Raw genomic sequence first — 23,559 nt, 5'->3', positions numbered from 1 at the left:
ACCCTGCCACATACGTCTCGTGTCTGAGCCGCTGAATTGTGACTCTACTTTGTCTCTATAGTGACACTTAGCTTGTTTGATTGCCCACTCTTGCCAATTCCTCTTCTCCAATGCCCATATAAATACACTAATTTCTCTCTCTTTTATTTGTGTCTTCTTCCAAGTTGTTCTTGGTCTTAATTTAAAAAAATAAATGTAACCTTTATTTAACTAGGCAAGTCAGTTGAGAACAAATTCTTATTTGCAATGACATCCTACCCCAGTTAAACCCAGATGACGCTGGGCCAATTGTGCACTGCTCTATGGGTCTCCCAATCACAGCCAGATGTGATGCAGCCGGGATTTGAACCAGGCAGTGCAATGACACCTCTTGCACTGAGATGCAGTGTCTTAGACCACTGCGCCACTCGGGAGCACTGCAGAGATAATCATTACACTCTTCCTAAGCCTTTCTAAATCTCACTTCTCTCTGTTCCATCCTTAAGCCATCCCTCCTTTTCTGACGCTCTTCCTCTTCTCATTAATGTGTGTGTGTGTGTATATATACCTGCATGTGTACGTGCAAGTGTGTGTGTGTCTTCTAACCTCGCGGTCCAGGGGCTGTCGTAGCCACACCACTCCTGTGTCTCTCGCCACGGCAAAGTACCTCATGGCCTCCTCTCCCACGACACCAAAGATGAGTGGCTCCTGTTCTGGGTCCAGAGCCTCTAGCTGGGTCACTGATGTGCCTGACATACACAGGGGGAAACAGTGGTCAAAGGTCAGTCACAGGAAGACATTTTATTTTTGTCCAAAATGGCACCATATTCCCAATTTGGCACCCTATTCCCCACTAAATAGGGAATAGGGTGCCATTTCGGGCAGTGGAGGAAAAAGTACTTAATTGTTATACTTGAGTAAAAGGAAAGATACCTTAATAGAAAATGACTCAAGTAAAAGTGAAAGCCGCCCAGTAAAATACTACTTGAGTAAAAGTGTAAGGATCGACGATGGTAGACAAGAAGCAGGTACAGGGAGTGAACATTTAATTATCAATGGACACATAACGACATGAATGCTGACACAGGGAACAAATGAGGGAGCAGACAGTTACACAGTGCCTTGCAAAAGTATTCATCCCCCTTGGTGTTTTTCCTATTTTGTTGCATTACAACCTGTAATTTAAATTGATTTCCTTTTGGATTTCATGTAATGGACATACACAAAATAGTCCAAATTGGTGAAGTGAAAGGAAAAAAATAACTTATTTAAAAAAAAACTTTTTTTTTTAAACGGAACAGTAGTGCATGCATAGGTATTCACCCCCTTTGCTATGAAGCCCCTAAAAAATATCTGGTGCAAACAATTACCTTCAGAAGTCACATAATTAGTTAGATTGCACACAGGTGGACTTTATTTAAGTGTCACATGATCTCAGTATGTATACACCTGTTCTGAAAGGCCACTATGCAAGGGGAACCACCAAGCAAGCTGCACCATGAAGACCAAGGAAGCTCTCCAATCAGGCCAGGGACAAAGTTTTGGAGAAGTACAGATCAGGGTTGAGTTATAAAAAAATATCAGAAACCTTGAACATCACACCATTTAAATCCATTATTAAAAAATGTAAAGGATATGGCACCACAACAAACCTGCCAAGAGAGGGCCGCCCACCAAAACTCATGGACAAGGCAAGGAGGGTATTAATCAGAGAGACAACAAAGAGTCTAAAGATAAACCTGAAGGAGCTGCAAAGCTCCACAGTGGAGATTGGAGTATCTGTCCATAGGACCACTTTAAGCCGTACACTCCACAGAGCTGGCCTTTACAGAAGAGTGGCCAGAAAAAAAGCCATGCTTAAGAAAAAAATAAGCAAACACATTTGGTGTTCACCAAAAGGCATGTGGGAGACTTCCCAAACATATGGAAGAAGCTATTCTGGTCAGATGAGACTAAAATGTAGCTTTTTGGCCATAAAGGAAAACGTTATGTCTGTCGCAAACACAACACCTCTCATCACCCCGAGACACCATCCCCACAGTGAAGCATGGCGGTGGCAGCATCATGCTGTGAGGATTTTTCATCGGCAGGGACTGGGAAACTGGTCAGAATTGAAGGAATGATGGATGGCGCTAAATACAGGGAAATTCTTGAGGGGAAACGGTTTCAGTCTTCCAGAGATTTGAGACTAGGACAGAGGTTCACCTTCCAACAGGACAATGACCCTAAGCATACTGCTAAAGTAACAGTCGAGTGGTGTAATGGGAAACATTTAAATGTCTTGGAATGGCCTAGTCAAAGCCCAGACCTCAATCCAATTGAGAATCTGTGGTATGACTTAAAGATTGCTGTACACCAGCGGAACCCATCCAACTTGAAGGAACTGGAGCAGTTGTGCCTTGAAGAATGGGAAAAAAATCCCAGTGGCTAAATGTGCCAAGCTTATAGAGACATACCACAAGAGACTTGCAGCTGTAATTGCAGCAAATGGTGGCTCTACAAAGTATTGACATTGGGGGGGTGAATAGTTACGCACGCTCAAGTTTTTATTTTTTTGTCTTATTTCTTGTTTGTTTCACAATAAAAAAAAAAGTGCATCTTCAAAGTGGTAGGCATGTTGTGTAAATCTAATGATACAAACCCCCCAAAAATCTATTTTAATTCCAGGTTGTAAGGCAACAGAATTGGAAAAATTCCAAGGGGGTGAATACTTTCGCAAGCCACTGTAGATGAGGCAATCAACAAAGGGAAGGAGTCCAGGTGTGTCCAATGAGCGCTGCTGCGCGTAGTGTTGGTGACAGGTGTGCGTAATGAAGGACAGCCTGGCGCCCTCGAGCGCCAGAGAGCGGGAGCAAGTGTGACAGTACCCCCCCAAGCCCACCGAGGCAAGAAGACCTCTCGAGCCAGCTAAGGCGTGGAAGCACGACGAGCTAGCTGAGGCACCCCCGGTTCCATTGGCGACGGCACCCCGACCCGACCAAAAAACAAAACCCTCCCTGATGCTTTGCATAGAGGTAAGGATCAATGCATTATGTAAGGATCGATGCTGGTAGACAAGAAGCAGGTACAGGGAGTGAAAATGTAATTATCAACGGACACATAACGACATTAATGCTGACACAGGAAACAAATGGGGGAGTCGATAGTTATAGACGGGGCAATCTACAAAGGAAAGGAGTCCAGGTGAGTCCAATTAGCGCTGCTGCGCGTAATGATGTTGACAGGTTTGCGTAATGAAGGGCAGTCTGGCGTCCTCGAGTGCCAGAGAGAGAGAGCGCGATCAAAAGTATCAAAAGTTAATGTAATTGCTAAAATATACTTAAGTGGCTTACTTAAGTATCAAAAGTAAAAGGAGAAGTATAAATTATTTAAAATTCCTTATATTAAGCAAACCATGCGGAACAATTTTCATGTTATTTTAATGTACGGATAGCCAGTGGCACACACCAATACTCAGACATAATTTACAAACAAAACTTGTGTGTTTAGTGAGTCCGCCAGATCAGAGGCAGTAGGATGACCAGGGATGTTCTCTTGATAAGTGTGTGAATTGGACCATTTTGCTCTCCTACAAAGCATTCAAAATGTAATGAGTACTTTTGGGTAAAAAGTTCATAATTTTCTTTAGGAATGTAGTAAAGTAAAAGTTGTAAAAAATATAAATAGTAAAGCAAACTACACATACCCTGAAAAACTACTTAAGTAGTACTTTAAAGTATTTTTACTTAAGGACTTTACACCACCGCATTTTTTATGCAATGTTACCATATCAAGAAACAAAAAAGGCAGTAAGCTGTATTACTTATTTCTATACCAGTACTATAACGTTCATGAAAATACTTTTTTATTTTTTTATTTAACCTTTATTTAACTAGGCAAGTCATTTATGAACAAATTCTTATTTACAAAGATGGCCTACCAAAAGGCAAAAGGCCTGGGATTAAAATAATAAATACAATATAAATATAGGACAAAACACACATCACAACAAGAGAGACACACCACTACATAAAGAGAGACCTAAGACAACAACATAACAAGGCAGCAACACATGACAACACGGCATGGTAGCAACACAACATGACAGCAACATGGTAGCAGCACAAAAACATGGTACAAACATTATAGAGCAAAGTCAACAGCACAAAGGTCAAGAAGGTAGAGACAACAATACATCATACAAAGCAGCCACAATTGTCAGTAAAAGTGTCCATGATTGAGTCTTTGAATGAAGAGATTGAGATAAAAATGTCCAGTTTGAGTGTTTGTTGCAGCTCGTTCCAGTCGCTAGCTGCAGCGAACTGATCGAGGAGCGACCCAGGGATGTGTGTGCTTTGGGGACCTTTAACAGAATGTGATTGGCAGAACGGGTGTTGTATGTGGAGAATGAGGGCTGCAGTAGATATCTCAGATGAGGGGAGCGAGGCCTAAGAGGGTTTTATAAATAAGCATCAAACAGTGGGTCTTGCGACGGGTATACAGAGATGACCAGTTTACAGAGGAGTATAGAGTGCAGTGAAGTGTCCTATAAGGAGCATTGGTGCCAAATCTGATGGCCGAATGGTAAAGAACATCTAGCTGCTCGAGAGCACCCTTACCTGCCAATCTATACATTATGTCTCCGTAATCTAGCATGGGTAGGATGGTCATCTGAATCAGGGTTAGTTTGGCAGCTGGGGTGAAAGAGGAGCGATTACGATAGAGGAAACCAAGTCTAGATTAACTTTAGCCTGCAGCTTTGATATGTGCTGAGAGAAGGACAGTGCACCGTCTAGCCATACTCCCAAGTACTTGTATGCGGTGACTTCCTCAAGCTCGAAACCCTCAAGAGGTAGTAAAAACACCTGTGGAACGAGGGGCATTCTTACCAAGCCACATGACCTTTGTTTTGGAGGTGTTCAGAACAAGGTAGAGAAAGAACAGGTTAGAGAAAGCTTATTGGACACTAAGAAAGCTTTGTAGTAGAGCATTTAGCACAAAATCCAGGGAAAGGCCAGCTGAGACTGTTTCATCTGCATATAAATGGATAAGAGAGCTTCCTACTGCCTGAGCTATGTTGTTGATGTACAGAAGGGGGAAAAAAGTATTTGATCCCCTGCTGATTTTGTACGTTTGCCACTGACAAAGAAAGGATCAGTCTATAATTTTAATGGTAGGTTTATTTGAACAGTGAGAGACAGTATAACAACAAAAATATCCAGAAAAACGCATGTCAGAAATGTTATAAATTGATTTTCATTTTAATGAGGGAAATAAGTATTTGACCCCCTCTCAATCAGAAAGATATCTGGCTCCCAGGTGTCTTTTCTACAGGTAACGAGCTGAGATTAGGAGCACACTCTTAAAGGGAGTGCTCCTAACCGCAGCTTGTTACCTGTAAAAAAGACACCTGTTCACAGAAGCAATCAATCAATTGATTCCAAACTCTCCACCATGGCCAAGACCAAAGAGCTCTCCAAGCATGTCAGGGACAGGCTGGAATGGGCAACAACACCATCGCCAAGCAGCTTGGTGAGAAGGTGACAACATTTGGTGCGATTATTCGCAAATGGAAGAAACACAAAATAACTTCTTGTCAATGATCTCAAGGCAGCTGGGACCATAGTCACCAAGAAAACAATTGGTAACACACTACACCGTGAAGGACTGAAATCCTGCAGCGCCCGCAAGGTCCCCCTGCTCAAGAATACATATACATGCCCGTCTGAAGTTTGCCAATGAACATCTGAATGACTCAGAGGACAACTGGTGAAAGTGTCGTGGTCAGATGAGACCAAAATGGAGCTCTTTGTCATCAACTCAACTTGCCGTGTTTGGAGGAGGAGGAATGCTGCCTATGACCCCAAGAACACCATCTCCACCGACAAACATTATGCTTTGGGGGTGTTTTTCTGCTAAGGGGACAGGACAACTTCACCGCATCAAAGGACGGGGCCATGTACTGTCAAATCTTGGGTGAGAACCTCCTTCCCTCCTGCCAGGGTATTGAAAATGGGTCGTGGATGTGTATTCCAGCATGACAATGACCCAAAACACACGGCCAAGGCAACAAAGGAGTGGCTCAAGAAGAAGCACATTAAAGTCCTGGAGTGGCATAGCCAGTCTCCAGACCTTAATCCCATAGAAAATCTATGGAGGGAGCTGAAGGTTCTAGTTGCCAAACGTCAGCCTCGAAACCTTAATGACTTGGAGAAGATCTGCAAAGAGGAGTGGGACAAAATCCCTCCTGAGATGTGTGCTAACCTGGTGACCAACTACAAGAAATGTCTGACCTCTGTGATTGCCAACTAGGGTTTTGCCACCAAGTACTAAGTCATGTTTTGCAGAAGGGTCAAATACATATTTCCCTCATTAAAATGCAAATCATTTTATAACATTTTTGACATGCGTTTTTCTGAATTTTTTGTTGTTATTCTGTCTCTCACTGTTCAAATAAACCTACTATTAACCTCTCTGGGCCAGTGGGACGCTTGCGTCCCACCTACTCAACAGCCAGTGTAATCCCGTGGCGCGATATTCAAATACCTTAGAAATGCTATTACTTCAATTTTTCAAACATATGACTATTTTACACCATTTTAAAGACAAGACTCTCGTTAATCTAACCACACGTTCACAAAAAACATAATTATTTTAAGAATTATAGATACAGAACTCCTTTATGCACTCGCTATGTCCGATTTTAAAATAGCTTTTCAGTGAAAGCACATTTTGCAATATTCTGAGTAGATAGCCCGGCCATCACAGGCTAGCTATTTTGACACCCACCAAGTGTGGTACTCACCAAACTCCAATTTACTATTAGAAATGTTTGATTACCTTTGCTGTTCTTCGTCAGAATGCACTCCCAGGACTTCTACTTCAAAAACAAATGTTGGTTTGGTTCCAAATAATCCATAGTTATATCCAAATAGCAGCGTTTTGTTCGTGCGTTCAAGACACTATCCGAAGGGTAAAGAAGGGTGACGCGCCCGACGCGTTTCATGACAAAAAAAATCTGAATATTCCATTACCGTACTTCGAAGCATGTCAAACGCTGTTTACAATACATTTTTATGCTATTTTTCTCGTAAAAAAGCGATAATATTCCGACCGGGAGTCGTTGTTTTCGTTCAAAGAGAGAGAAAGTAAACATGGTGTCGGCTCATGCACGCACCTCCAGTCTCATTGTCCTCAGATCGACCACTTACAAAATGTGCTACTGTTTTTAAGCTAGGGCCTGCAAAGCCACCATTCATCGTTCTAGCGCCTTCTGAGAGCCTATGGGAGTGTTAGAAAATGTCACGTCATGCCAGAGATCCCCTGTTTTGGTTAGAGATGATCAAGAAGGCCAAGAAAAAGTCAGAGAGAGCGCTTCCTGTTTGGAATCTTCTCAGGTTTTGGCCTGCCAAATGAGTTCTGTTATACTCACAGACACCATTCAAACAGTTTTAGAAACTTTGGGGTGTTTTCCATCCAAATCAAACAATTATATGCATATTCTAGTTACTTGGCAGGAGTAGTAACCAGATTAAATCGGGTACGTTTTTTATCCGGCCGTGCAAATACTGCCCCCTATCATCAACAGGTTAAAATTATAGACTGATCATTTCTTTGTAAGTGGGCAAACGTACAAAATCGGCAGGTGATCAAATACTTTTTTCCCCCACTGTAAATTGAGAAGAGTGAGGGACCTAGGATTGAGCCTTGGGGTACTCCCTTGGTGACAGGCAGTGGCTGAGACAGCAGATTTTCTGACTTTATACACTGTACTCTTTGAGAGAGGTAGTTAGCAAACCAGGCCAAAGACCCCTCAGAGACACCAATACTCCTGGAAGGGTCTACCGTATCAAAAGCTTTGGCCAAGTCAATAAAAGTAGCAGCACAATATTGCTTAGAATCACCTTTAACCTTTAAGGTTGCAGTGACACATCCATAACCTGAGCGGAAACCAGAATACTATAGACATCAACAAAGCCAGTCAGTTGATTATTGACGAGTTTTTCCAACAATTTTGATAAACAAGGCAAAATAGAAATAGGCCTATAACAGTTAGGATCAGCTTGATCTCCCCCTTTAACCTCTCTGGGCTAGGTGGGACGCTTGTGGGGGGCGCATGCACGAGGCGACACCATGTTTTTATTTTTTCGTCTTTGAACGAAAACAGGGTTTCCCGGTCGGAATATTATCGCTTTTTTACGAGAAAAATCGCATAAAAATTGATTTTAACCTTTCTAGGGCAGGTGGTACCAAATCGTCCCACCTACGTAACAGCCAGTTGAATCCCGTGGCGCGTTATTCAAATACCTTAGAAATGCTATTAATTCAATTTCTCAAACATATGACTATTTTACACCATTTTAAAGACAAGACTCTCGTTAATCTAACCACACTGTCCGATTTCAAAAAGGCTTTACAACGAAAGCAAAACATTAGATTATGTCAGCAGAGTACCCAGCCAGAAATAATCAGACACCCATTTTTCAAGCTAGCATATAATGTCACATAAACCCAAACCACAGCTAAATGCAGCACTAACCTTTGATGATCTTCATCAGATGACAATCTTAGGACATTATGTTATACAATACATGCATGTCTGTTCAATCAAGTTCATATTTATATCAAAAAACAGCTTTTTACATAAGCAGGTGACTAGCATGTGACTAGCATTCCCACCGAACACTTCTGGTGAATTTACTAAATTACTCACGATAAACGTTCACAAAAAATATAACAATTATTTTAAGAATTATAGATACAGAACTCCTCTATGCACTCGATATGTCCGATTTTAAAATAGCTTTTCGGTGAAAGCACATTTTGCAATATTCTAAGTAGATAGCCCGGCATCACAGGGCTAGCTATTTAGACACCCAGCAAGTTTAGCATTCACCAAAGTCAGATTTACTATAAGAAAAATGTTATTACCTTTGCTGTCTTCGTCGGAATGCACTCCCAGGACTTCTACTTCAATAACAAATGTTGGTTTGGTCCCAAATAATCCATAGTTATGTTCCAACAGCGGCGTTTTGTTCGTGCGTTCAAGACACTATCCGAAGGGTAAATAAGGGTTACGAGCATTGCGCATTTCGTGACAAAAAATGTCTAAATATTCCATTACCGTACTTCGAAGCATGTCAACCGCTGTTTAAAATCAATTTTTATGCCACTTTTCTTGTAAAAAAGCGATAATATTCCACCGGCAAAGCCTGTTAACATTCAACAAGAGAAAAAGTAAAAGCATGCTATCCCCTCATGCACGAGCCTCGTCTAATGGCCGTCTGATAGAGCACTTGCCAAACGAGCAAATGTGTTTCAGCCTGGGCATTGAATTACGTCATTCAGCTTTTTCCCGGGTTCTGAGAGCCTATGGGAGCCGTAGGAAGTGTCACGTTACAGCAAAGATCCTAAATGTTCAATAAACAGAGGCAAGAAGAACAACCACTTGTCAGACATGTCACTTCCTGTTTGGAATCTTCTCAGGTTTTTGCCTGCCATATGAGTTCTGTTATACTCACAGACACCATTCAAACAGTTTTAGAAACTTTAGGGTGTTTTGCATATTCTAGTTACTGGGCAGGAGTAGTAACCAGATTAAATCGGGTACGTTTTTTATCCGGCCGTGTAAATACTGCCCCCTATCCCCAACAGGTTAAATAAAAGACGAACTGTGGCTAACTTCCAAGCAATGGGAACCTCCCCAGAAAGGAGAGACACTTATTGGCTTTTTCTACTGTACACTGATTTCTCTAATATAACAAATCAAAAACAATCAATACATCTCTCCAAACTTTTGTTAAATTTTGAGGAGAGGTTTGAAAATGGCTTTATTAAAGCAAACACACGCACACACAGACACAGACACACACACAAAACACAGACAACTTTTCCAAGTCCTGGACTTTCAAACACTGGCATAGGGAGGAAAAATTTAAATATTTACACACAGCACACCAACAGCATGCCCACAAACACACATCCAGAATATCCACATAGCCGCATAGAGAGAACACATACACAAATAAAACAAACACACTTAATCTCTCACACACACACCGTGAGGTTAGGAGGGTAGAGTGATTTTAATTGGAGAGCTGCAGCGGTTCAGAGGCTTCATTCATCACAGAGTCTCTCTCTCTCTCTCTCTCTCTCTCTCTCTCTCTCTCTCTCTCTCTCTCTCTCTCTCTCTCTCTCTCTCTCTCTCTCTCTCTCTCTCTCTCTCTCTCTCTCTCTCTCTCTCTCTCTCTCTCTCTCTCTCTCTCTCTCTCTCTCTCTCTCTCTCTCTCTCTCTCTCTCTCTCTCTCTCTCTCTCTCTCTCTCTCTCTCTCTCTCTCTCTCTCTCAGACAGGATGGTTAATCCAACATGCTCGACATGTGTCAGGGTAGGCAGAGTCCAGGGAATGGGCCTCGGGATGTGTGTGTATGCGTGCGAGAGAGTGTGTGTGGGGGGGTATCTAATCAGGGTGAGGGGCGGGGTGGGGGGATAGGGGCTCATTATGGTACAGTTAAACGTGGAGATAGGGAGCCACTGGAGGAGAGATAGGGTCTGGTAGAGTGACCCACACGGAGAACATGAAGGGCCATTAAGAGGATTTATTAACGTGGTGCTGTGTAGTGTATTAACCAGCATTGCACACACACTCACACACATGCAAACACAGGCAGGCAAACACACACACGCACACACAGGCAGGCACATGCACACACACACACAGGCACACATACACATGACCCCCCACAAACACTAATATGCAGTATTATCTCCATACCTCCCTACCTCTCTCCCCACCACTGCAGGTAGTCCATTAGAGATAGTACTTTAGAGATAAAACTAAATAAAGCCCGTCACTTCCAGGACCTGACACAAAGACCAATTAGGCCCCACAATCACACACCCCTCTCTTTTTATTAATACACCCCATTTTCCTCATGAAAGGGAGGCAAAAAATGACTAATTAATATAACGATTTATGAACCCCTCTCATTGTGTCTAATGAGATTTATGCAAATTCCTCTGCTTTCAATATGAGTTATAAATTGGTCGAAGAGGGTTCAAATTAAGCATTTTACTGCACATTCATCAATAATAACGACCTAACTCACCCTATCCCGCTCTCTCTCTCTCTCTTCCATTGAAAAATAAATGTCCACTGCATGTGGGAAGACATGGTTATGTCCCAGCATATGAGTGAAGAGTAACAAATGGTGCCTTCATACCAGGACCCTGTCTCTACTAGCCACGGTAATGTGGAAGATTAACTCCTACCAAGGGAAAGAGCGTGTGATTGAGTGTAGAACATTAAGTGTAAAGGGTTCTTTGCTGTGAGTATAAGTGAGAGTGTGCATGAGTGGAAGGTCTCGTGTGCTTGTGTAGGCTAAACGATGTATGCATTGTTTTAAGAATGTATTACTGCACATGCAGGGGTGTACATGTGTGTTGACATGCACTCTTGAGTGCTGTGTGTGTGTGTGTGTGTGTGTGTGTGTGTGTGTGTGTGTGTGTGTGCGCGATTTTTGCGTGCCTATGTGTATGTGCATTCTTGTGTCAACTTGTGCACGTTTGTGTGCGTGTGTGTATGTGTTCGCAAGTGTGTAGTGCAGTGAGGGCAACCTGTTGGTGCTTATCTGTAACAGTGAGGCACCCAGCCCTTTTCCCTGACAAATTATGCTATTTAGCAGCAAGTGATGCCAGTATTACTGTTATGAATGATACAGTGCACATTAACAGTTCCCCTCATCCATCTCTCGAGTCCTGCTACTCGGACAAGAGCAATGGGCTCAGGAATCATCTCTCTCTTTCTCTCTCTCTCTCTTTCTCTCTCTCGTCTATCTCCCTGCCCTCTGCAACAATCTGACACTATCTATGGAGAGACCAAACCAGGCCAAACTGAGGTGAGCAGAGTGAGATCATAAAAGGCCAACCAGGGTAGAAACAGACAGGGTTAAAGAAGACATGATTGGGCCATAGAGAGAGCATCCTCATTACAAATGCCTGACCCGAACCAAACTGAGCTGGTTCTGATCATTTATTTTCCCATTGTCCTTTTCAGCACAATTCTAGCAACTACAGTAACCAGGCTAGTACAGCTTGCTTTGGCTAAGTTTGGCTTAGTAGTGCGAAAATGGTATAAGTGCGAAGGCATCAATAACAATGATTACCAATTTGACATCAAATTCTGACGTTTATATACATTTCTCCAAATATCTAATTTCGAGGTTGTGCCAAATGTCACATTTTTAAGTGTTTTATACACCCTGGATTGGTCCTCCTGCTCTGCATCGTTCTGTTTCTCCAGACGTAAAATTTCGAAGTTGTTCCAAACGCCGAATTTTAAATTAAGGGTTAAGGTTTTAAATAGGGTTAAAACATTATGTTTAGACATTATTCCGAATGGTTAAGTTCAGGGTTAAGGTTTGGGATAGGGATAGGGTTAAAACCACCAAAAATGGACGTCCTTAGGACATAGACAGACGTCCAATTTCGAATTCAATCTTGAGCAATCTGGAAGGGGTAGATGTCGCCTCTAGGGGCAACGATGAGTGCTAGTACCATCAAGTAAACTTGGGTTTTGATAGGGCATTGCGGACAGGGGGTGGTGAATAGGCTTAATTCATGAGCTCCAGCTCCAAGGGTCACGGGTTCAATCCCAGTGATAGGCACCTATTCTTGCAACTTTTAAAATGTTAGATTTGGAGCAACTTTGAAATTTGACGTTGGAGAAATGTGGAAAACGTCTAATTCGGCAGTAAGACCATAAGAGCTTGTTAGAATTGACAGTGTGTGTGTGTGTGCGCGATTGTGTTTGGATGCGTGCTAGTGTGCATGCATTCAGACATACTTCTGCACATGCATGCGTGCTTGTGTTGGATGTGCGTGCAAAATGTTTGTGTGCCTTTAAAGCGGATGCACTTTACAGTAAATCACACGTGTTTATAATTGGCTATGTGTGTTTCCTCTGTGTTAACGCATGCACCGCTAACTCTGCTGCTAATGCCTTTTCATTAATTCACTACAACTATACATATTGTACTAAAACAATGTCAAAAAGAATATTCGTATTCATAAATGTATCCATAAATTGACACTTGATAGTCGGATAGGCTGATACTCAAAATCGTGTTTAAATATGCCTAAATAGATGTTGGCAAAATACCTCCTGCACGTTCTCACTGCCAAACAACTGCAGATTAAGAGCAACGTGCAGAGGGGTATAGGTGCGTCTGTGTGTTCTCAATTTTCAGCGGGCAGCCAGATTTGCTTTCCCTCAGTCAGATTGTGCATCAGCCTTTCATCTTTGAATTTTTTTTTTACCTTGCTCCACTTGATAGATATATTATGCACATTGATAGCTTGATCGCAAACGTTCTCGCCAAATGTCCTTATATCACTCCAAGATGCCGTAGCAGTAGGATGTGTGTGTTTGTCTTTGTCTTATCCCATGTCTTATCCTGCGTAAATAGCCAGTCTTTTCGTATATATCTTCATCTCACTTTCTATCTACAACTAAATATACTTTCCTGCAACTAGTCTTTGTTAGTCACGGCTAGCGGTCTTCAACTTTTTCTTGGTCACCAGCCAGCCTTAGCTCGGACAATATCTGCCAGTCTGCACATCACGATATCAACCCAGAGCACACAGGACTGCTTCTCTCTACACATCACCGGAATCCTGCCGCTCTGGATGATTACACCAGATCATCGTAGCTAGCTAGCTGCAAACGAGTGGCTACTGTTAGCTAACACCTCTGTCCCGAAACAAGCACCAGCTAGCCTTGAGCTAGCCTCAAGCTAGGCCCATATACCAGCAAATTCTAGGGCTACAATACCTCCTTTGACAATTGGCCTGGGCCCTTTACTGTCGATCTACCATGACTGGACTGTCAACGTGATTGCCCAATGTGGTCTCAACAGGCTATTCTGTTACGATGTCGCCGAAAAACCATCTACTAGCCCCAGCCCGCTAGCTTTTCTGAACGCCGTGTCCCCTGCTCGCCTAGCGTAGTAGTGACTACCGAACGGCACCCTGACTCACCTATTTCTGCTCTTTTGACCCTATGATCACTCGGCTACACAGCTGATGCCCCCTGGACTGTTTCAATAACACAGTACCTAATTTTGTTTACCTGTTGGCCCCAGCCTCGAACTCAGGTCCTGTATGTACCTAACTGACCCGCTCTGCCCATTCATCACCATTTAACCGTTGTTGTCTTAGCTCTCCTGATCAATACCTGTGATTTCTTTATGCCTCTCTCTAATGTCAATATGTCTTGTCTACTGCTGTCTTGGCTAGTTCTTATTGTTTTATTTAACAGTAGAGCCCTCAGTCCCGCTCAACATGCATTAGAAAGCTTTTTTGTCCCACCCTAAGTGTGTTTAATTCACTACTTTAGCACACTCTGCCAACCCTGATGTCCTAGCTGTGTCTGAATCCTGGCTTAGGAAGGCCACCAAAAATTCAGAAAATTCAATCCCAACTACAACATTTTCCGCCAAGATAGAACTGCCAAAGGGGGTGGAGTTGCAATCTACTGCAGAGAAAGTCTGCAGAGTTCTGCCATGCTATCCAGGTCTGTGCCCAAACACTTTGAGCTTCTGTTTTTAAAAATCCACCTTTCCAGAAACAAGTCTCTCACTGTTGCCGCTTGTTATAGACACCCCTCGGCCCCCAGCTGTGCCCTGGACACCATATGTGAATGAATTGCCCCCCATTTATCTTCAGAGTTTGTTCTGTCAGGTGACCTGAATTGGGATATGCTTAACACCCCGGGCCGTCCTACAATCTAAGCTAGATGCCCTCAATCTCACACAAATTATCAAGGAACCTACCAGGTACAACCCTAAATCCGTAACCATGGGCACCCTCATAGATATCATTCTGACCAACTTTCCCTCTAAATACACCTCTGCTGTATTCAACCAGGATTTCAGCAATTACTGCCTCATGGCCTGCGTCCATAATGGGTCCGTGGTCAAACGATCATCCCTCATCATTGAGCAGGCCTTTCTAATCGAATTCAGTGAGCAGGCCTTTCTAATCGACCTGGCCCGGGTATCCTGGAAGGATATTGACCTCATTCCGTTAGTAGAAGATGCCTGGTTATTCTTTAAAAGTGCGTTCCCCACCATATTAAATAAGCATGCCCCATTCAAAAAATGTAGAACTAAGAACAGATATAGCCCTTGGTTCACTCCAGACTTGACTACCCTTGACCAGCATAAAAACATCCTGTGGCATACTGCATTAGCATCGATAAGCCCCCGCGATATGCAACTTTTCAGGGAAGTTAGGAACCAATATACACAGGCAGTTTGAAAAAGCTAGGCTTTGCTTTCCTAACAGAAATTTGCATCATGTAGCACAAACTCCAAAAAGTTATGCGACACTGTAAAGTAAATGGAAAATAAGAGCACCTCCTCCCAGCTGCCCACTGCACTGAGGCAAGGAAACACTGTCACCACCGATAAATCTATTATAATCGAGAATTTTGTTTGAAAAATTGAAGTTTTTGCATTTTTGAGCTATTTGTAATTCGCGCCACGCTATACCATTGGATATTGGTGAGGCATTCCGCTAGCGGAACATCTAGATGTAAGAGGTTCAACTATAGTTTGGCAAGTCGGTTAGGACATCTACTTTTTGCATGACAAAAGTCATTTTTCCAATAATTGTTTACAGACTATTTTACATACACTAAGTTGACTGCGCCTTTAAACAGCTTGGAAAATTCCAGAAAATGATGTCATGGCTTTAGAAGCTTCTGATAGGCTAATTGACATCATTTGAGTAAGTTGGAGGTGTACCTGTGGATGTATTTCAAGGCCTACTCAGTGCCTCTTTGCTTGACATCATGGGAAAATCAAAAGATATCAGCCGAGTCCTCAGAAATAAAATTCTAGACCTCCAAAAGTCTGGTTCACCCTTCGGAGACATTTCCAAATGCCTGAAGGTACCACTTTCATCAGTACAAACAATAGTACGCAAGTATAAACACCATGGGACCACGCAGCCGTCATACCACTCAGGAAGGAGATGCATTCTGTCTCCTAGAGATGAACGTACTTGGGTGCGAAAAGTGCAAATCAATCCCAGAACAACACAAGGACCTTGTGAAGATGCTGGAGGAAACAGGTACAAAAGTATCTATATCCACAGTAAAACGAGTCCTATATTGACATACCCTGAAAGGCCGCACAACAAGGAAGAAGCCACTGCTCCAAAACCGCCATAAAAAAGCCAGACTACTGTTTGCAACTGCACATGGGGACAAAGATCATACTTTTTGGAGAAATGTCCTCTGGTCTGATGAAACAAAAATAGAACTGTTTGGCCATAGTGATCATTGTTTTGCTTGGAGGAAAAAGGGGGAAGCTTGCAATCTGAAGAACACTATCCCAAACGTTAAGCACGGGGGTGGCAGCATCATGATATGGGGGTGCTTTGCTGCAGGAGGGACTGGTGCGCTTCACAAAATAAATGGCACCATGAAGCAGGAAAATGATGTGGATATATTGAAGCAACATCTCAAGACATCAGTGAGGAAGTTAAAGCTTGGCCGCAAATGGGCCTTCCAAATGGACAATGACCCCAAGCATTCTTCCAAAGTTCTGGCAAAATGGCTTCAGGACAACAAAGTCAAGGTATTGGAGTGGCCATCACAAAGCCCTGACCTCAGTCCTGCAGAAAATTTGTTGGCAGAACTGAAAAAGCATGTGTGAGCAAGGAGGCCTACAAACTTGACTCAGTTACACCAGCTCTGTCAGGAGGAATAGGCCAAAATTCACCCAACTTAACCTAACCTTGAGTAGGTGGGACGAAATCGTCCCACCTACTCAACAGCCAGTGGAATCCCGTGGCGCGTTATTCAAATACCTTAGAAATGCTATTACTTCAATTTCTCAAACATATGACTATTTTACACCATTTTAAAGACAAGACAATCGTTAATCTAACCACACTGTCCGATTTCAAAAAGGCTTTACAACGAAAGCAAAACATTAGATTATTTCAGCAGAGTGCCCAGCCAGAAATAATCAGACACCCATTTTTCAAGCTAGCATATAATGTCACATAAACCCAAACCACAGCTAAATGCAGCACTAACCTTTGATGATCTTCATCAGATGACAATCTTAGGACATTATGTTATACAATACATGCATGTTTTGTTCAATCAAAATCATATTTATATCAAAAACCAGCTTTTTACATTAGCATGTGACGTTCAGAACTAGCATACCCACCGCAAACTTCCGGTGAATTTACTAAATTACTCACGATAAACGTTCACAAAAAACATAACAATTATTTTAAGAATTATAGATACAGAACTCCTTTATGCAATCGCTATGTCCGATTTTAAAATAGCTTTTCGGCAAAAGCACATTTTGCAATATTCTGAGTAGATAGCCCAGCCATCACGGCTAGCTAATTTGACACCCACCAAGTTTGGCCCTCACCAAACTCCGATTTACTATTAGAAAAATTTGATTACCTTTGCTGTTCTTCGTCAGAATTCACACCCAGGACTTCTACTTCAATAACAAATGTTGGTTTGGTTCAAAATAATCCATAGTTATGTTCAAATATCCTCTGTTTTGTTCGTGCGTTCAAGACACTATCCGAAGGGTGACGAAGGGTGACGCGCCCGACGCGTTTCGTGACAAAAAATGTCTAAATATTCCATTACCGTACTTCGAAGCATGTCAACTGCTGTTTAAAATGAATTTTTATGCGATTTTTCTCGTAAAAAAGCGATAATATTCCGACCGGGAAACCCTGTTTAAGTTCAAAGACGAAAAAATAAAAACATGGTGTCGCCTCGTGCACGTGCCTCAGTCTCATTGTTCTCTGATCGACCATTATCCAAATGCGCTACTGTTTTTCAGCCAGGGCCTGCAAAGACATCATTCAGCGTTTTACCGCCTTCTGAGAGCCTATGGGAGCCGTAGGAAGTGTCACGTTACAGCAGAGATCGAATGGTCAGACAGGCCACTTTCTGTAAGGAATCTTCTCAGGTTTTTGCCTGCCATATGAGTTCTGTTATACTCACAGACACCATTCAAACAGTTTTAGAAACTTTAGGGTGTTTTCTATCCAAAGCCAATAATTATATGCATATTCTAGTTTCTGGGCAGTAGTAATAACCAGATTAAATCGTGTACGTTTTTTATCCGGCCGTGCAAATACTGCCCCGTACCCTAGAGAGGTTAAAGTGTGAAGCTTGTGGAATGCTACCCGAAACGTTTGACCCAAATTAAACAATTTAAAGGCAATACTACCAAATACTAATTGAGTGTATGTAAACTTCTGACGCACTAGGAATGTGATGAGAGTAATAAAAGCTGAAATAAATCATTATCTCTACTATTATTCTGACATTTCACATTATTAAAATAAAGTGGTGATCCTAACTGACCAAAGACAGGGAATTTTTACTGGGATTAAATGTCAGGAATTATGAGAAACTGAGTTTAAATATATTTGTCTAAGATGTCTGTAAACTTCCGACTTCAACTGTATATCTATCCAACCCTGCCTTTCTAAAGTATTCAAAAGGCAAGTTAACAAACAGATCACCAACCATTTCGAATCCCAACGTACCTTCTCCACTACACAATCTGGTTTCCGAGCTGGTCATCCTCATCCACGCTCAAGGTCCTAAACGATATCATAACCGCCATCGATAAAAGACAATACTGTGCAGCCATCTTCATCGACCTGGCGAAGGCTTTCGACTCTGTCAATCACTGCATTCTTATTGGCAGACTCAACAGCCTTGGTTTCTCAAATGACTGCCTCGCCTGGTTCACCAACCACTTCTCAGACAGAGTTCAGTGTGTCAAATCGGAGGGTATGTTGTCCGGACCTCTGGCAGTGTCTATGGGGTTGCCACAGGGTTCAATTCTCTGTCTGACTCTTTTCTCTGTATAAATCAATGATGTCGCTCTTGCTGCTGCTGATTCTCTGATCCACATCTACGCAGACGACACCATTTTGTATACTTCTCACCCTTCTTTGGACACTGTGTTAAAATACCTCCAGACGAGCTTCAATGCCATACAACTCTCCTTCCGTGGCCTCCAACTGCTCTTAAATGCAAGTAAAACTAAATGCATGCTCTTCAACCGATCTCTGCCCGCACCTGCCCGCCCGTCCATCTAGCATCACTACCCTGGACAGTTCTGACTTAGAATATGTGGACAACTACAAATACCTAGGTGTCTGGTTAGACTGTAAACTCTCCTTCCAGACGCACATCTCCAATCCAAAATTAAATCTAGAATTGGCATCCTATTTCTCAACAAAGCATCCTTCACTCATGCTGCCAAACATACCCTCCAAAATCTGACTATCCTACCGATCCTTGACTTCGGCGATGTTGTTTACAAAATAGCCTCCAACACTCTACTCAGAAAATTGGATGCAGTCTATCACAGTGCCATCCATTTTGTCACCAAAGCCCCATACACTACCCACCACTGCCCCTTGTATGCTCTCGTTGGCTGGCCCTCGCTACATATTCATCACCAAACCCACTGGCTCCTGGTCATCTATAAGTCTTTGCTAGGTAAAGCCCCGCATTATCTCAGCTCACTGTTCACCATAGCAGCACCCACCCGTAGCACTAGCTCCAGCAGGTATATTTCACTGGTCATCCCCAAAGCCAACTCCTAGTTTGGCCGCCTTTCCTTCCAGTTCTCTGCTGCCAATGACTGGAACAAATTGCAAAAATCACTGAAGCTGGAGTCTTATATCTCCCTCACTAACTTTAAGCATCAGCTGTAAGAGCAGCTTACCGATCATTGCACCTGTACACAGCCCATCTGTAAATAGCCCACCCAACTACCTTATCCCTATATTGTTATTTATTTTTTTGCTCCTTTGCACCCCAGTATCTCTACTTGCACATTCATCTTCTGCACATCTATCGCTCCAGTCTTAATTGCTAAATTGTCATTATTTCGCCACTATGGCCTATTTATTGCCTTACCTCCCTAATCTTACTACATGTGCACACACTGTAATTAGATATTTCTATTGTGTTACTGACTGTATATTTTTTTATCCCATGTGTAACTTGTTTGCGTCAAACTGCTTTTCTTTATCTTGGCCAGTTCGCAGTTGTAAATGAGAACTTGTTCTCAACTGGCCTACCTGGTTAAATAACGGTGAAATAAAACAAAATAAAAAAAATGATTTACCATAGTAGCAGGCAGCAGCAATCTAAATGATCAGACCGAAAACATGCAAGAAAAAGTGATTGGATGAAATTATTAAGCGAGCTTCACTCTATCCAATCAGAGCAGCAGGATCAACATACTGCCCACCACTAACCAATTGAGTAATTTAGACCACGCAGAACCTCTCACATGACTGAATGACATGAGAAAGATGCTTGCTGGCACACAAATATTATTATTTATTTTTTTCGCTGATATTTACAAATAAATACTCAAATCATAGTCATATAGAAAATATAGAAAATTGCCTGTCCCCGTTATGATACTCGTTATGTCCGACTACTCGGCACAACCCTAATGTATAGTATCTATAGTATAGTATAATATTGTGTCCTTTAGTATAGTAGTGTAGTATAATACACTGTATACCAACCACACTCAAAAAAATGAGGTTGGAGCAATGTTGAGGGGACTTGGTTCCGTTCAGCCACAAGAGCATTAGTGAGGTCGTGCACTGATGTTGGGCGATTAGGCCTGGTTCCCAGTCGGCATTCCAATTCATCCCTAAGGTGTTTGATGGGGTTGAGGTCAGGGCTCTGTGCAGGCCAGTCAAGTTCTTCCACATCGATCTCAACAAACAATTTCTGTATGCACCTCGCTTTGTGTACGGGGGCATTGTCATGCCCGAAACAGGAAAGGGCTTTCCCCAAACTGTTACCACGAAGTTGGAAGCACAGAATCATGTAAAATGTCATTGTATGCTGTAGTGTAAATATATCCCTTCGAACTAAAGGGCCTAACCATGAAAAACAGCCCCAGACCATTATTCCTCCTCCAAACTTTACAGAAGGCACTTTGCATTGGGGCAGGTAGCATTCTCCTGGCATCTGCCAAACCCAGATGACGGACTGCTAGAACCGTGGTGAAGCGTGATTCATCACTGCAGAGAATGCGTTTCCACTGCTCCAGAGTCCAATGGCAGCGAACTTTACACCACTTCAGCCGATGCTTGGCATTGCACATGTGATCTTAGGCTTGTGTGCGGCTGCTCGGCAATGGAAATGCATTTCATGAACCTTCCCGATGAACAGTTATTGTGCTGACGTTGCTTCAAGAGTCAGTTTGGAGTGTTGCAACCGAGGACAGACAATTTCTATGTGCTACGCACTTCAGCACTCTGCATTCCCATTCTGTGAGCTTGTGTGGCCTACCCCTTCAAGGTTGAGCTGTTGTTGCTCCTAGACATTTCCATTTTACAATAACAGCACTTACAGTTGCCCGGGCAGCTCTAGCAAGGCAGAAATTTGACAAACTGATTTGTTGGAAAGGTGGCATCCTATGATGGTGCCATGCTGAAAGTCACTGAGCTCTTCAGTAAGCACATTCTCCTGCCAATGTTTGGCTATGGAGATTGCATGGCTGTGTGCTCGATTTTATACACCTGTCAGCAACGGATGTGGCTGAAATAGCGAAATCAATTAATTCGAAGCGGTGTACACATACTTTTGTGCCTTCAAAATGTGCATTCGGAAAGTTTTCAGACCCACATGACTTTTTCACAATTTGTTACATTACAGCCTTATTCTAAAATTGATTAAATTGTTTTTTTCCCTCATCAATCTACACACAATGCCTAATAATGAAAAAGCATAAACAGGTTTTTATAATATTTTGCGAAAAATAAATAATGAAAAAGCACATTTACATAAGTATTCAGACCCTTTACTCAGTACTTTATTGAAGCACATTTTGCAGTGATTACAGCATCGAGTCTTCTTGGGTATGACGCTACAAGCTTGGCACACTTATATTTGGGCACTTTCTCCCATTCTTCTCTGCAGATCCTCTCAAGCTCTGTCAAGTTGGATGGGGAGCGTCACTGCACAGCCATTTTCAGGTCTTCCCAGACATGTTCGACCGGGTTCAAGTCCGGGCTCTGGCTGCGCCACTCAAAGACTTGTCCTGAAGCCACTCCTGCGTTGTCATGGCTGTGTGCTTAGGGTCGTTGTCCTGTTGGAAGGTGAACCTTGGCCCCAGTCTGAGGTCCTGAGCACTCTGGAGCAGGTTTTCATCAAGGATCTCTCTGTACTATACTCCGTTCATCTTTCTCTCGATCCTGACTAGTCTCCCAGTCCCTGCAGCTAAAAACATTCCCACAGCATGATGCTGCTGCCACCCCCATGCTTCACCGTAGCGATGGTGACAGGTTTCCTCCAGACGTGATGCTTGGCATTCAGGCTAAAGAGTTGAATCTTAGTTTCATCAGACCAGAGAATCTTATTTCTCATGGTCAGTCCTTTAGCTGCCTTTTGGCAAACTCCAAGTGGTCTGTCATGTGCCTTGAGGAGTGGCTTCCGTCACTCTACCATGAAGGCCTAATTGGTGGAGTGCTGCAGAGATGGTTGTCCTTCTGGAAGGTTCTTCCATCTCCACAGAGGAACTCTCCCTGACCAAGGCCCTTCTCCCCCGATTGCTCAGTTTGGCCAGGCGGCCAGCTCTAGGAAGAGTCTTTGTGGTTCAAAACGTCTTCCATTTAAGAATGATGGAGGCCACTGTGTTCTTGGGGACCTTCAATGCTGCAGAAATGTTTTTATACCCTTCCCCAGATGTGTGCCTTGACACAATCCTGTCTCGGAGCTCCACGGACAATTCCTTCAACCTCATGGCTTGGGTTTTGCTCTGACATGCAGAGTCAACTGTGGGACCTTGTATAGACAAGTGTGTGCCTTTCCAAATCATGTCCAATCAATTGAATTTACCACAGGTGGACTCGAATCATGTTGTAAAAACATCTCAAGGATCATCAATGGAAACAGGATGCACCTGAGCTCAATTTCGAGTCTCATAGCAAAGGGTCTGAATAATTATGTAAATAAGGTATTTCAGTTATTTTTTATTTATACGTTTGCAAAAAAAGTATGTTTTTTTCTTTGTCATTATGAGGTATTGTGTGTGGATTTTTTTTATTTTTATCGAGAATAAGGCTGAAACGTAACAAAATGTGGAAAAAGTCAAGGGTTGTAGTGTATATCTAATTAGATTAAGATGAATCAGTCTGGTTTAACATTAATTCGATTCAGTAAGTTTGAAAGGAAGCCAATGGATTTAGTTGAATACACAAGACAACGCACTATGCATGCACGAGAGACGCAAGCATTTAAAAAACGACAACGCAACATTTCTTTAAATCAATGACGCCATTATTTGGGATGTAGCGGGAGAAAATAAACTGAGACTTCGGAATTAAATGTTGCCCATTCACATCTCATATGTCTCCTGCTTACAATAGTATATCTTGATACGTTAAGAAATACACACTGTGTTCATTTTGGCATGTTTAACTGCCTAGAAAACCCACAGTAGTGTGTGTGAATGCATGCTAATGGCAGCCCATGTAAGTCAACAGGACTAACTTGC

The 23,559-nt window shown here is 42.5% G+C and overlaps 1 protein-coding gene across 1 annotated transcript in view; it reads right to left on the bottom strand.

Moving 5' to 3' along the window:
- LOC115194080 (cadherin-23-like) overlaps positions 1 to 23,559 on the bottom strand; it is a 752,381-nt gene that overhangs the window by 560,671 nt on the left and 168,151 nt on the right. The window contains exon 4 of the mRNA XM_029753428.1: positions 586 to 728. Coding sequence (XP_029609288.1) covers positions 586 to 728 — 143 coding nt within the window. The remainder of the gene's footprint in view (positions 1 to 585; positions 729 to 23,559) is intronic.

This window comes from Salmo trutta, chromosome 5, assembly GCF_901001165.1.
Source record: "Salmo trutta chromosome 5, fSalTru1.1, whole genome shotgun sequence".
Classification (NCBI taxonomy): domain Eukaryota; kingdom Metazoa; phylum Chordata; class Actinopteri; order Salmoniformes; family Salmonidae; genus Salmo; species Salmo trutta.
The sequence above is the reverse complement of the archived record's forward strand: the minus strand, read 5'-3'. Positions and strand labels throughout refer to the sequence as shown.